At 41.0% G+C, this 14,754-nt stretch overlaps 1 protein-coding gene across 2 annotated transcripts; it reads left to right on the top strand.

Moving 5' to 3' along the window:
* The first annotated feature begins 264 nt into the window (after positions 1-264).
* Positions 265-14,484, top strand: LOC139979610 (gastrin-releasing peptide receptor-like). Of its 2 annotated transcripts, none has more exons than XM_071990581.1 (2): positions 265-750; positions 9,040-14,484. In XM_071990581.1, exon 2 carries the CDS (start codon positions 9,482-9,484, stop codon positions 10,610-10,612), a length of 1,131 nt encoding a protein of 376 aa, XP_071846682.1. In that variant the 5' UTR covers positions 265-750; positions 9,040-9,481; the 3' UTR covers positions 10,613-14,484. The 2 variants fall into 2 exon arrangements, with proteins under 2 accessions (XP_071846682.1, XP_071846681.1); XM_071990580.1 differs by lacking the exon at positions 265-750 and adding an exon at positions 883-1,071.
* Positions 14,485-14,754: the final 270 nt, after the last annotated feature.

The following is a 14,754-nucleotide window of genomic DNA, read 5'->3' as shown; positions in this document are numbered from 1 at the left end:
GTTACCAGGAGTAACTTGTGACGTCGGCAATGAGGGTCTCATAAATTCCCAAAAGTTACTGTGAAAGCGACGACCAAAAGTTTTGTCATTTAGGGACCTCCACCAGCAGGGAAAAAAGGAGACGCTGTAAAAATTTGTCATCTTGAAATGTTGTGTTAACAATTTTTTTCAGGCTTTGACCTTTGCTGAGCTCAAGTGATCTTTACCATTCATTTCATGGGTTAATTTTAATTATCATAGGGTATGCGTGCAGAGACTTAGTAGCAGAGCAATCCAAGTTTCTTGAACCTATTATATGTCGTGCCCTTTGATTTCTACTGTTCTGAAATGACCTTTGACCTCTCACAAGAATTGTAGGGTACTTCTTCTACTACTTCTATCTACTTTATCAACAAACGACATGTAAGATCCCATGAAATGTTTCGTTATCGAGATCACAGAGATTACAGACAAACGTATGATGGGGAAAGATGACGCAGCTCCTTTGAGCGAGAAAAGTTATATACGGATATCTGCTTCAATTGCTCTACTGACAGCAAAGGCACGAAAGTATTTACGAAGACAGAAAAACCTTCAAGCAGAAATGAGGGTTTATTGAAATTTACTAATTTCACAACAAGGCATGCAGATCGAGTGCAACGCTCTGTGATATGATCACGCATGAAGTACAATACGGGCTTTAATTAAACCTAATATGTGTTTCCTTTTACTCGTCAATATCTGCCTAATCACTACCACCGTTATCAATAGGTCAGTCATTGTTGTCGTTAAAGTATTATTATTATTGAGAACTATAGCATTCATATGGTTGTTTACTCGGGTGAAATACACGATAGGCCTACTTAACGCATTGCTCGTACCACATATATACATATCCTTAGATACTACACAGAAGTGATTTGATTGGTTAATACAAGTGTGATATGCTATACGCTGAAGTTGAACATGTATAAGAGTTGCGCGATCGTCAATAAATCACCACAGCTTCTCAAAAAGACGACCTAATCGTGCCGAGCGTTTGTTGTATGATCCTTAAAACAAACCTCGTGTGACCAATATCATTTTTTACCGGTGAGTATTGCTTTCCTGTTATTTATCAGTAAAGGTACCGTACGTATTATGTAATTCGATTATAAGGCAACATTAGTGCTAGATTATAGTAGTAGGATGTTCGATGTTACTTACTTGTGATTCATAAATATATCTTAGGAGACGATATGTCTTGAATCCACGGAATGGAATAATTAAATAAACATAAATTAACCCTCGTTAGCTGTAACTAAGTAATATGAGGGTGGGTTAGGATAAGCGATTGCAAATTTATCTTGTAATACTCTCTGTATATAGGTTTATTAAATCTGTCTATAAAACATAGAAACTGATAAATGTAAAACTCTCAGATCAGAAAATACCATGATCAGGAATTGGAACAATTAAAAAAAAAGTATCAACTTTTATTTCTTCTCGAAAGTATACTGACCTAAATGCTCTTACTCTCATGTGTATTGAGATTACCAAATATTTTAGGATGATTCAAGTAAACTGTGAACGGACATAATAAGCTGTGGCGATTACAATACTTTCTCGGAAGTTTGATAAAGGGTGGCGATTTTATTCTCATTCCGCTTCTCCTTGGAAAACCTCCTTATATTTCTCCTTCTCCTTCTCCTCCTCCTCCTCTTGAAGTTTCTAACATGGAGAGGGGCGGGGGAAATACATTGACTTATAAGTGCCCTGAGACAGGTTTGTCATCAGTTTAAGTCTAAGTGGGGGGGGGGTCTGGAGGGGTAGGGTGGGGAAGAGGCAACACCACACATTTCAAAGGATGGTATGGCCAACATTTTCAATAGTGAGTACCTGCTCGAGTTCTGAGTCAAGAGTATGTGATCAAAGAGAATCGCAAAAACGATGTCAGATCAATGACGAAATTACGCATGGATGTTTACAGTAGATAAAACTTGCTACCAGACAGCTGTTAAATTCAATGTTTTGAATTCGGGAGGAGAGGAGGTCAAATGATTTGGGACATGTTAGATTCTTAACCATTAAACAAGGCACGGAGAATAAACTTCCAAAGTTAGTGTTGTATATATATAATCTCAACACTACTTTGCAAGGATATGTGTTGTATGTAATTCAACACTACATCGCAAGTAATTGTTTTGTATGGAATCCGACACTACATTGAAGTAAGTGTGTAGTATGTACTCTCAACAATATATCGCAAGTAACTGTTGTATGTATTATGAACACTACACTACAAGCAAGTGTTGTATGGAATATTAACACTTCATTACAAGTGAGTGTGTTGTATGAAATCTCAACAGTATATCGTAAGTAAGTGATGCATTTAATTGAAACACTACATTACAAGAAAGTGTGTTGTATATAGGCTAATCGAAACACTATCTCGTAATTAAGTAAGTGGTGTTTGTCATCTGAACTGTACATCGCAAGTGTGTTGTATGTAATCTCAACACTACATCGTAAGTAAATTTTGCATGTAATCGAAACACTACATCGCAAGTAAGTGTTGTATGTAATCTCAACAGTACATCGTAAGTAAGTGTTGCATGTAACCTCAACACTACATTGTCAGTAGGTGTATGGTATGTAATATCAGCACTACATCGTAAGTAACTGTTATATGTAATATGAACACTACATCGCAAGTTTTGTATGGAATCTAAACACTACATTACAAGTAACTGTGTTGTATGAAATCTCAACACTACATCGTAAGTAAGTGTTGCATGTAATCGAAACACTACATTACAAGTGAATGTGTTGTATGTAATCTCAACACTACATCGTAAGTAAGTGTGTTGCATGTAGTCTCAACAGTACATCGTAAGTAATTGGAGTATGTAATCTGAACACTAGATCGCAAGTATGTTGAATGTAATATCAAAACTACATTACAAGTGCGTGTGTTATATGTTATCTCAACACTACATCGTAAGCAAGTGTTACATGTAATCGAAACACTACATTGCAAGTAAGTGTTGTATGTAATCTCAACAGTACATCGTAAGTAAGTGTTGTATGTAATCTGAACACTTCATCGAAAGTCACTGTTGTATGTAATGTCAACACTACATCACAAGTAAGTGTGTTGTAGGTCATCTGAACACTAAATCGCAAGTAATTGTGTTGAATGTAATCTCAACATTACATTGTTGAATGTAATCTCAACATTACATTGCATTGTATGTTATTTCAATACTACATCGTAAGTAACTGTTGTGTGTATAATCTCAGCACTACAACGCTTTTAAGTTCTGGCGATGAAGAAAGAGTACACCGTAGGATTCTAGATAATGAAAAGCAATACAACATTCAAGTAACATAATTTTTTGGGAGGGTAGAATGTAGAGTCTGGGAAATCTCTTCCAACAATAAAAATGTTTGGGGACCCTGTTTCAAAGACTTTGAGATGGTGGACATTAAGCACATAAGGATTACAAAAGGTTACCTTTTGGGATGATCTCATTTTCCGGGGGGGGGGGCAAGGTTAGGACCCCGTTGCAACACCCACCACATGAATCCCAGCTTAGACGTCCAATTCGTTAAACTGAGATCCGTGGCAGGTGGTACACTTTTAAATTGGTTCCCATTTCAGTTTTTATAACCCCTCCCCCCCCCCTCACACACCTTTAGGTACTAAAGGCCACCGGTGTAATATGTGATAAAGCCAATGACTCTATTTTCTATATTCCCGTGAAGATGATAAATCGTCATTGTCTTAACATTACTTGAGATTCGTTGACCCATTCGTTCCAATTAATTCCACCGCGAAAATCATGTAGACGTGAAGAAGCGATGCCGTCGAAGTTTATCGATTACCTAGTCATGTTACCCAATCAGTTAGTATGCTTCATTGGCGCTGTAAGACATATTTTATCTTTAGTATTTATAACTGTTTTTAGTTCATACTTCAGTATTTTACATGTTAGCTGATTGATGCATGTAGAATATATAAATATTCGAAATATATATAAGACTGTACTATTCGAACCACGTTTCAGAACGTATTCGTCGACACTCTGAAGCCTATACCTAAAAAATAATTCATGTGATGCCTATATCCGTACAGGTGAGAGACATGTGCTTCGATTTGTCTTGGGGGTGGGGGTGAGGGGATGGCATGCGAAGTCTTCGAGAGTCAGATTGAGCTTTCTATAAACCCCTTCGCACTCTTCATTTGCGTCGATTGCATTATGAAGACGGGAATTATGGCAAGCCGTTTTAACATTTACCTCTTTATTCTACTTAAGTAGAATTAATTCCACTTAAGTAGAATACAATTAAGCTTAAGTGAAATGAATTGCACTTAAGTAGAAATGCATTTTACTTAAGCTTAATTGTATTCTACTTAAGTGCAATTCATTTCACTTAAGCTTAATTGTATTCTACTTAAGTGGAATTAATTCTACTTTAGAAGAATAGAGAGGTAAATGTTAAAACGGCTTGCCATAGGGAATACGTATCCATATGTTTACTCAGACCCTGAGGGAAGAGGGGGGAGGGGGGCAAATATTTTGGAAGTGGATAAACGCAAATGTGTCAAGTGCATATCTAAGTTAAGGATGTTAGGGAACACATTTTAGGATGAAGGGAACATATTTTTGGTTGTTAGGGAATTTTACTGAATATTTTGAATTTGACATGATATTCATAAATGTGAGAGGGATACTTATCGATTTCGAGACGGACTTGCATTAACTTGCTGTGCAACGTTTCGTAACATGAACCAACAAAAGTGGCAACTTGCTTTATAATTGCCACTGTACATTGTTATTGACGGTGAGTGCTGGGTGAGTGAGTGTGAATGGTGGCTGGGTGTGCAGTGTGACTGGGTGTGAATGATGGCTGGGTGTGCATGGAGACTGGGTGTGCAATGTGACTGGATGTGAATGGTGGCTGGGTGTCCAGAGTGACTGGGTGTGCAGTGTGACTGGGTGTGAATGGTGGCTGAATGTGAATGGTGGCTGGGTGTGCAGGGTGACTGGGTGTGAAGTGTGACTAGGTGTGAATGATGGCTGGGTGGGCAGGGTGACTGGGTGTGAATGATGGCTTTGAGTGCTAGGTGACTGGGTGTGAATGGTGGCTGGGTGTGCAGGGTGACTAGGTGTGCAGAGTGACTGGGTGTGAATGGTGACTGGGTGTGAATGGTGACTTGGTGTGAATGGTGACTGGGTGTGAATGGTGGCTGGGTGTGCAGTGTGACTGGGTGTGAATGATGGCTGGGTGTGCATGGTGACTGGGTGTGCAATGTGACTGGATGTGAATGGTGGCTGGGTGTGCAGAGTGACTGGGTGTGCAGTGTGACTGGGTGTGAATGGTGGCTGAATGTGAATGGTGGCTGGGTGTGCAGGGTGACTGGGTGTGAAGTGTGACTAGGTGTGAATGATGGCTGGGTGGGCAGGGTGACTGGGTGTGAATGATGGCTTTGAGTGCTAGGTGACTGGGTGTGAATGGTGGCTGGGTGTGCAGGGTGACTAGGTGTGCAGAGTGACTGGGTGTGAATTGTGACTGGGTGTGAATGGTGACTTGGTGTGAATGGTGACTGGGTGTGAATGGTGGCTGGGTGTGCATTGTGACTGGGTGTGAATGATGGCTGGGTGTGCATGGTGACTGGGTGTGCAATGTGACTGGATGTGAATGGTGGCTGGGTGTGCAGAGTGACTGGGTGTGCAGTGTGACTGGGTGTGAATGGTGGCTAAATGTGAATGGTGGCTGGGTGTGCAGGGTGACTGGGTGTGAAGTGTGACTAGGTGTGAATGATGGCTGGGTGGGCAGGGTGACTGGGTGTGAATGATGGCTTTGAGTGCTAGGTGACTGGGTGTGAATGGTGGCTGGGTGTGCAGGGTGACTAGGTGTGCAGAGTGACTGGGTGTGAATTGTGACTGGGTGTGAATGGTGACTTGGTGTGAATGGTGACTGGGTGTGAATGGTGGCTGGGTGTGCATGGTGACTGGGTGTGCAATGTGACTGGGTGTGAATGGTGGCTGGGTGTACAAGGTGACTTGGTGTGCAGTGTGACTGCGTGTACAGAGTGACTGGGTGTGAATGGTGACTGGGTGTTCGTCGTGACTGGGTGTGAATGGTTGCTGGGTGTGAATGGTGGCTGGGTGTGCAGGGTGACTAGGTGTGCATGGTGACTGGGTGTGAATGATGGCTGGGTGCGCAGGGTGACTAGGTGTTCGTGGTGACTGGGTGTGAATGATGGCTGGGTAAGCAGGGAGACTGGGTGTGAATGGTGGCTGGGTGTGCAGGGTGACAGGGTGTGAATGGTGGCTGGGTGTGCAGGGTGACTGGGTGTGAATGATGGCTGGGTGCGCAGGGTGACTAGGTGTTCGTGGTGACTGGGTGTGAATGATGGCTGGGTAAGCAGGGAGACTGGGTGTGAATGGTGGCTGGGTGTGCAGGGTGACTGGGTGTGAATGATGGCTGGGTGCGCAGGGTAACTGGGTGTTCGTGGTGACTGGGTGTGAATGATGGCTGGGTAAGCAGGGAGACCGGCTGTGAATGGTGACTGAATGTGCAGGGAGACTGGGTGTGAATGGTGGCTGAGTGTGCAGGGTGACTGGGTTTTCGTGGTGACTGGGTGTGAATGGTGGCTGGGTGTGCAGGGTGACTAGGTGTGCAGAGTGACTGGGTGTGAATGGTGACTGGGGGTGAATGGTGACTTGGTGTGAATGGTGACTGGGTGTGAATGGTGGCTGGGTGTGCATGGTGACTGGGTGTGCAATGTGACTGGGTGTGAATGGTGGCTGGGTGTGAATGGTGGCTGGGTGTGCAGGGTGACTAGGTGTGCAGAGTTACTGGGTGTGAATGGTGACTGGGTGTGAATTGTAACTTGGTGTGAATGGTGACTGGGTGTGAATGGTGGCTGAGTGTGCATGGTGACTGGGTGTGCAATGTGACTGGATGTGAATGGTGGCTGGGTGTGCAAGGTGACTGGGTGTGCAGTGTGACTGGGTGTGCAGAGTGACTGGGTGTGAATGGTGACTGGGTGTTCGTGGTGACTGGGTGTGAATGGTTGCTGGGTGTGAATGGTGGCTGGGTGTGCAGGGTGACTAGGTCTGCAGGGTGACTGGGTGTGAATGATGGCTGGGTGCGCAGGGTGACTAGGTGTTCGTGGTGACTGGGTGTGAATGATGGCTGGGTAAGCAGGGAGACAGGGTGTGAATGGTGGCTGGGTGTGCAGGAAGACTGGGTGTGAATGGTGGCTGGGTGTGCAGGGAGACTGGGTGTGAATGGTGGCTGGGTGTGCAGGGTGACTGGGTGTGAATGATGGCTGGGTGCGCAGGGTGACTAGGTGTTCGTGGTGACTGTGTGTGAATGATGGCTGGGTAAGCAGGGAGACTGGGTGTGAATGGTGACTGAATGTGCAGGGAGACTGGGTGTGAATGGTGGCTGAGTGTGCAGGGTGACTGGGTTTTCGTGGTGACTGGGTGTGAATGATGGCTGGGTGTGCAGGGAGACTGGGTGTGAATGGTGGCTGAGTGTGCAGGGTGAATGGGTTTTCGTGGTGACTGGGTGTGAATGATGGCTGACTGTGCTGGGTGACTGGGTGTGAATGGTGGCTGAGTGTGCAGGGTGGTTGAGTGTGCAGGGAGACTGGGTATGAATGGTGGCTGAGTGTGCAGGGTGACTGGGTTTTCGTGGTGACTGGGTGTGAATGATGGCTGAGTGTGCAGGGTGACTGGGTGTGAATGGTGGCTGGGTGTGCAGGGTGATTGAGTGTGCAGGGAGACTGGGTATGAATGGTGGCTGAGTGTGCAGGGTGACTGGGTGTTCGTGGTGACTGGGTGTGAATGATGGCTGGGTAAGCAGGGAGACTGGGTGTGAATGGTGGCTGAGTGTGCAGGGTGAATGGGTGCCAAGTCGAATTTTCGGGATAAAAGTAGCCGAAATTTTGAAATAAAATGGTTGACATTTTCTTAAAGCTGATCACATTGAGTAAGTGGAACTTTTGAGTGAACAGCAGGCAAAATTTGAATTTTGTAAAAATGTATGAAAGATCACAAGGTCTAAGATCGAATATTCGTATATCCTACCGACAAAATTTGGAAAACATGGTATAAAGTCAACATTTGAATTGAAAAAAATGAAAGTAGAGAAATAAAGAAATCTTGAGATTAAGTAGTCACAATTTCAACTGAAGGTTAAAATAGTATATATATAAATAAAAAAAGAAGAAGAATTCACATGTTCCCTCAAGCTACCGCAGTATCTTCAAAACTAAAACTCTTTTTTGGAAAATTGCCAAACCTTGTTGGTTTTCACATCCTTGCCCACCTCTTCTTGAAAGCTTCCTAAGTTACGGGTTACAAAGCCCCTGTCCCTACTTTGATTTGAGAGGCATATAGACTTCCATATATGTGCACGCATGTGACGTGGACCGTTAATTACGGTAACGTTTACGCCCTTGAAGCCTTGATTGGTTGTTAGGCGACGTTCAGCTCTCCCATTGCCATGCCACGTAAATCCGTTTGATGTTCATACCGCAAGAACATCCACAACAGCTTCATTCTTGGTCGTTAGTGCCGGATTGGTTGTCAGTGAATATACTTGATCACAACATGGACTTAACAAGATTCAGTATTGAGATTATGCAGCATTGCTTCTCCATTGTCTGGTATTGTCCAATAGCAATGACCACCTTGACTTGTATAAGTTATGATGCACTCAGGATCGTCTGCAGTGCGTGATTTTATTTTTAGCCTGAGAATGCTTGGAGATGGTAGAAGAAAGTAACTAGAAACAATGTGAGAATTGCTTTTTCTCCAGCCTCGTTACGCAACTCCCAACCTGCTCTCGACTTCGAGAATGTCAATTAAATGATTTTTGAGGGTTGAATATTACAGAACATTATTTGATTTCATAGCAAATTTGGGGGGGGGGGCGAAATAATGAAGGCCTACAAAACAAAAGTAGCAATAAAAAAAAATAATAAAAATAAGGTCCTTTCATTACATACATCGAAAGGAAATTGTGCGAATATCATATATATTTTCTCTTCTTTTATAGTTTCGGTACAGAGCACACGACACGCGAGTTGCAACGTTTACCACAACTAACGGGCGTTACAGAGTGCACGGCGACCGTCATCACTACGAGTGACGACGGCCAAGACGGTAACAAATGGTCAAAATTTGATACAGAAGTCCTGTAGTTTCCCAAAGCATCATAACTGGTCACAGTTTACTACCATTGACGACGTCGAAGGCAGTTATTCATATTCACCATTGCTACGCAGATACATAAGTCATATAGTTTCCCATATTATTACTACTACCAATAGCGACGGAGAGTTATTACTACCAGTAGCGACGGGAAGGACCATCATAAATATCCAGTGACGACGTTCAATGTATAGTTTCCGACATAATCAAGTTTCATCTCATACAACACTCTAGTGCGGACGGTGGAAACATTTTGCATAAAAAAAAGTTATAACTAGTCACGATCGATGGCCAGTAATATAGATCAGGACGTGTACATGACGTCATCCGTTGCTGCTAGTTTGCCAGACGATGGTCAAGTTTCGCAGTATTCAAAAGAAGCTGTAGCAGAATATTGTAGAGGCCTATATGACCGTACAGAGACTGGTCAAACCATTTACATTATTGTCCTGGTAGCCATTCTCGTGTTCGGGGTGATAGCAAACACAGCTGTACTTTCACTAGTAGCTTTCGTTCAGGAGCTTCGTAATCCCTCTAATGTGTTTATTTCAATGCTTTGTGGATCCAACATTCTTATGTTGGTTACCATTCTCCCCTTTGAACTCGCGGAACATGACTCATTTAAAGTAGCTAAAGGACTTGCTGGTTTCAAGCATTACATGTTATTATTCTTTTGTTCAATCTCCATATTATCATTGGTAATGTTAAGTTTTGAAAGATGGTGTGCTGTAGTCAGACCAATATGGCCTAATGTGGTAAGGATTGGCTGGAAAGTCGCGATTGTACTTATTCTGGGGGTTTTGTTACCGCTACCGCATGCATTTACATTTGTTGCAGAACCAAATTATCAATATTTCCAGTATTTCTTGAACTATTACACTTTGGTGGTCTTGTATGCAGTGCCTTTGGTTATTATTTGCTGCATGTACATTTCGGTAGCGAAAAAGCTTTGCATGCAAAGTAAGTTAATCAAAGAAAGTATGGAACGTAACCCCAAAGCTCGCGTCCAGCGTAACAGAGTAGCATTGGTGGTGATGGCCCTTGTGGTAAGCTTTGCTGTGTGTTGGCTGCCATTTCATCTTAGTGTTTTTTTTGATATGTTTCAAGAGCATTTTTGTGCTCCGGGCCAACACACAGTTTTTATGGTCAGGTGGCGCGTATGTTTCTATATGTTAAATACGTGCTGCGATCCAATGTCAATCTTTCTGTTGGGTTCTCGTTTTAGAAGGCACCTTCTCTCCGCATTATCACATCCATTCCACAAACTCCAGAATCAGTCAGCGGCAAGGCAGACACAGTTTGGCAGTTACAGTAATCTCCGTTCAGGACGATCCACATCGGCAACGGTTATTCATATGAAATCGGTTGACACCACTCTTGGAGGACATCCAAAGCATGATGAGGCCGAAACCGCCTAAACAAAACTTCTTTTGTTGAAACATCCAAAGATATCGCTTTGAATGTTGATTACATTTACATCAGTCAGCGGCCAGCACTAAACCAAGTCTAGTACTTACGCTTCTGACTGAAGCAGCGGACACGAATCATAAGTTTTACGACCGCAGGTTAACATTCAAGCTATGTTGCATTTACTCATTGTCTTTAGCTTCTGCAGCTTCTTCTTATGGAAGCTTAAAATTGCCATCAACATAAGAAAAACTTTGCCCCATAAGTTGACACTTTTCAGTAAATTGTTTAGATAACAAGATAATATCTTATCAAAAATCAGAAAAATGTTGGATTGCTCAGTTGTTTCAACTGAGCAATTCAACAATTTTCTACAAAATGCTTAATTGACAACTTATCATATCTCGTCAATTCAACATTTTTCTGCAAACTGTTCATTCCATCTAGTGAGCAATTGAACAATTTTTTTTTTTTTTTGATAAGATATTATCTTGTTAACTTAAAAATTTACTGAAAATGTTGACTTATTGAGGAAAAGTTTTCTTATGTTGATGGCACTTTTAAGCTTCCGTATCTTTCTCGACAATATGTCGACATAGGTATATGTCAATTTGAGTTGCTAGAAACTGGTATAAGTCCAAGGAAATTGACTTCTATCGATTTAATTCGACATATCATCGAATTAAACTGGTATATGTCGATATAAATTGACATAGCCTATACCGATTTATTTTACATATCATCGATTTAAATTGGTATATGTCGATTTCAATATGCATGTGTCGATTTAAACTGGTAGAAGTCGAATTAAATTGGTATATGTCTATTTAAAATGATATATGCCGGTTTAATTTAACATATCATCGATTTAAACTGGTATATGTCGATTTAAATTGGTATGTGTCGATTTAAATCGGTAGAAGTCAATTTATGCTGCTGGAAACTGGTATAAGTCGAAGGAAATTGGTATAATTTGGAAATTGGTAAAATTTACTGAAAATGTTGACTTATTGAGGAAAAGTTTTCTTATGTTGATGGCACTTTTAAGCTTCCGTATCTTTCTCGACAATATGTCGACATAGGTATATGTCAATTTGAGTTGCTAGAAACTGGTATAAGTCCAAGGAAATTGACTTCTATCGATTTAATTCGACATATCATCGAATTAAACTGGTATATGTCGATATAAATTGACATAGCCTATACCGATTTATTTTACATATCATCGATTTAAATTGGTATATGTCGATTTCAATATGCATGTGTCGATTTAAACTGGTATAAGTCGAATTAAATTGGTATATGTCTATTTAAAATGATATATGCCGGTTTAATTTAACATATCATCGATTTAAACTGGTATATGTCGATTTAAATTGGTATGTGTCGATTTAAATCGGTAGAAGTCAATTTATGCTGCTGGAAACTGGTATAAGTCGAAGGAAATTGGTATATGTCGATTTAAATCCGTATAAGTCGATTCCCCACGATTTGAGACTGATGGCCCGCCATAGGAGAATACCCATGTTGGCTATCCTGGAATCGCAGAGGGTTTACCATGGTGTAACCATGGAGCTATAATCTGTTTATAGCTCCATGGTGTAACAAATAACACTGATATCATATTGAATAGTTAGACGTCTAGTAATTTCCCCGCTTTCTTAATCTAAATAAATAGTTTTGATACTTGTGTTATTGTATCAGCAACAAGGTCACGGAAATCCCCGGATGTCCGACCGACAGACTAGGAACGATGATGTATTCAGAGTCTTGTAGGATGATCTGTTATAATTGTATTATATATTTTCTTATGTAAAGACTCTAATGTAAAGTCATTGTATCAATCAATGTATAATCGCATTTCACTCCAAGAATTATGCAGAAAAAGGACTCTTAACAGACGATTGGTTGCTATTTGCGTATCACTTCAAACAATAAACAATGTCTTGAAACTCTTTGTGCGTAAATGTAAGTTTTGAGAGAATCTGATTTATTTTCTCAACATTCTCGAAACTTTAATATGTCCAAAGACGGGTCTTTATATGTTTTAGACACTGAATGTCGGTTACATTGTTGGATGGTGAGGGCGAACGACAATTTGAACTACAAGATAATAACTTGACAGAAATGTCGTTTTGCTATATAAGGGCAAGGTATGGGGTGCTGGAAAGTATTATTAAACAGGTCACGAGCAGAGTACAACACGATACCATACGTAGGTATCTGCTTAAATTTACACACGTGTGTCCACACTTGTGGACATCTATAGTTGTATCCAATGTAATGTGGCACATGGTTATATAAGCTCTGTCTTATATTCCATTAAAATGAAGAATAAAATTCGTGAAATTGGATAGAAGTCTATACTGCTCATATGGGGAAGAGGTTAAATGGGTTATACTAACTCTCATGTTGGTTAACAATTTATTTTTTATGTTTTCATGTTTATCTGTTTCATTTTGTGTATGCTATTTTACTGAACGAGTTCATGGGGATATATAGTGCTATGTAGTCATTAGCTGACTTGTATATACGTGTATCTGCATATTTAGATGGCGAGTTGCACTAAATGTAGTCGCAAACTCTTGTTTTATTATTATATCTGTTTATCATTGTGTAAAATGGCGTCATAAAATGATTGTTCCATTCATCATAACAAGGGCGTAGGAACCGGGGGGCTGGGGGCGCCAGCCCCCCCCCCCAGTGAAAAATGTGGAGGGGCGGAAGTATCATTCCGCCCCCCCCCCCCCGCTTCGCAAGTCAGAAAACCCCTTTTTCATTTCCAAATGAGAAAAAAAATCTCATTTGGAGCACCAAATTGCATCTAAGGCCAGGTGAAAATGCAAAATATGTACAAAATGGAGTGGGTGGGTTGAAGTGTGCTATATTGCACCAAATTGCATCTGAGGCCACCTGGAAATGCAAAAAATTTCCAAAGGGGAGGGGGACACCCCTCCCCTTAGACCCCTCCCCCAGGCCGGCCATCAGTCTTCAGCCCCCCACTCAAAAGTACCTTCCTACGCCACTGCATCATAACGTATGATAACCTTGATCTCACTGCCATATTCCTTCAAATATGACGTATCCCCTTTTTGTATTAACATAAACATTATAGCTCCAAAGACTACATTTTAATAGTGGGAAATGCAGCAGTCCACGGTAGAGATGATGCAAACCTTGTTCTTCACATAGTCGAGTTCGAAGGCCAACACCAGCACCACAATTTTGAAAACACAACTTACACAATGATTCGAAATCATCAAACATAGACGAAATGAGTAACAGAAGGGCTACTAGTTATCGATATAAGTCACATGTCACAACCTCCTTGTCATAAAATAACTTTAGAAAGAGAGTCTGAAGGTGGCAGCCCAATGAGATATGCAAATAACATGTAAGAGAAAAATAGTTCACACCGTGAGTTGAATTTTAACCTCCATCTCAAAATCCTGTTCCTAACTCTATGTTTATGGCTGTTTGAATTTCACTAACATTGCCCCCAAATGAACACTCTCATACTCTGGTACACTGTAAGTTAGTAGTCAGGCTGTGATGTCACTATATATGGTAGATGTTTTTATATAAGGTTCACTTTTCTGTTACAATCTGATTTGTCGATGAAATGTGCTGCATTTGGAATCATGCTAAATACCTTGTCAATATCCTCTTAAGTTTAGAATTTCATCAATATCGCTTTTGTGACAAATGTCGATTTTCCTAAAATGATCAATGAAAGTTGCCTAATTACCACGAGGACATGACAAAACTGTGGTTTGGCTGTTGCATTCAAAGAGTTTTCATCGATTGCATATTTTTCATTTCAAGCGTTTATCTAATTTCAACTTTGTATACAAAACGGACGACTAATTTGTTATAACTTTGACCATTGGCCTTTGTTTTTCTGTTTACATCTATATAATTAGACGCTTGTTATTGTTGGTGTTTCTATTTTCCTTGTATTGGTCTTTTCTTCACGAGGACCTTACATGAGCTATATAGTTATAGCTTCTTTGGATACCGCTTGATCCCTTTTTATTAAAATTTACATTCATCATTTCTTTAGTTTTAAGCTGCTTAATGGTACACTTTGTCTCACAGTTTGTATAACTATTCATAGCTACTACATAAAGTGACGATGGTTAAAAAAGGTTTT

The sequence above is a fragment of the Apostichopus japonicus genome, chromosome 14 (assembly GCF_037975245.1).
Source record: "Apostichopus japonicus isolate 1M-3 chromosome 14, ASM3797524v1, whole genome shotgun sequence".
In the NCBI taxonomy this organism is placed as follows: Eukaryota; Metazoa; Echinodermata; class Holothuroidea; order Aspidochirotida; family Stichopodidae; genus Apostichopus; species Apostichopus japonicus.
This window is presented reverse-complemented; position numbering and strand designations above follow the sequence as displayed.

Bases quoted from the DNA above. Each gene is read 5' to 3' on its own strand.
- LOC139979610 (XM_071990581.1), top strand. From the start codon at position 9,482: ATGGCCAGTAATATAGATCAGGACGTGTACATGACGTCATCCGTTGCT.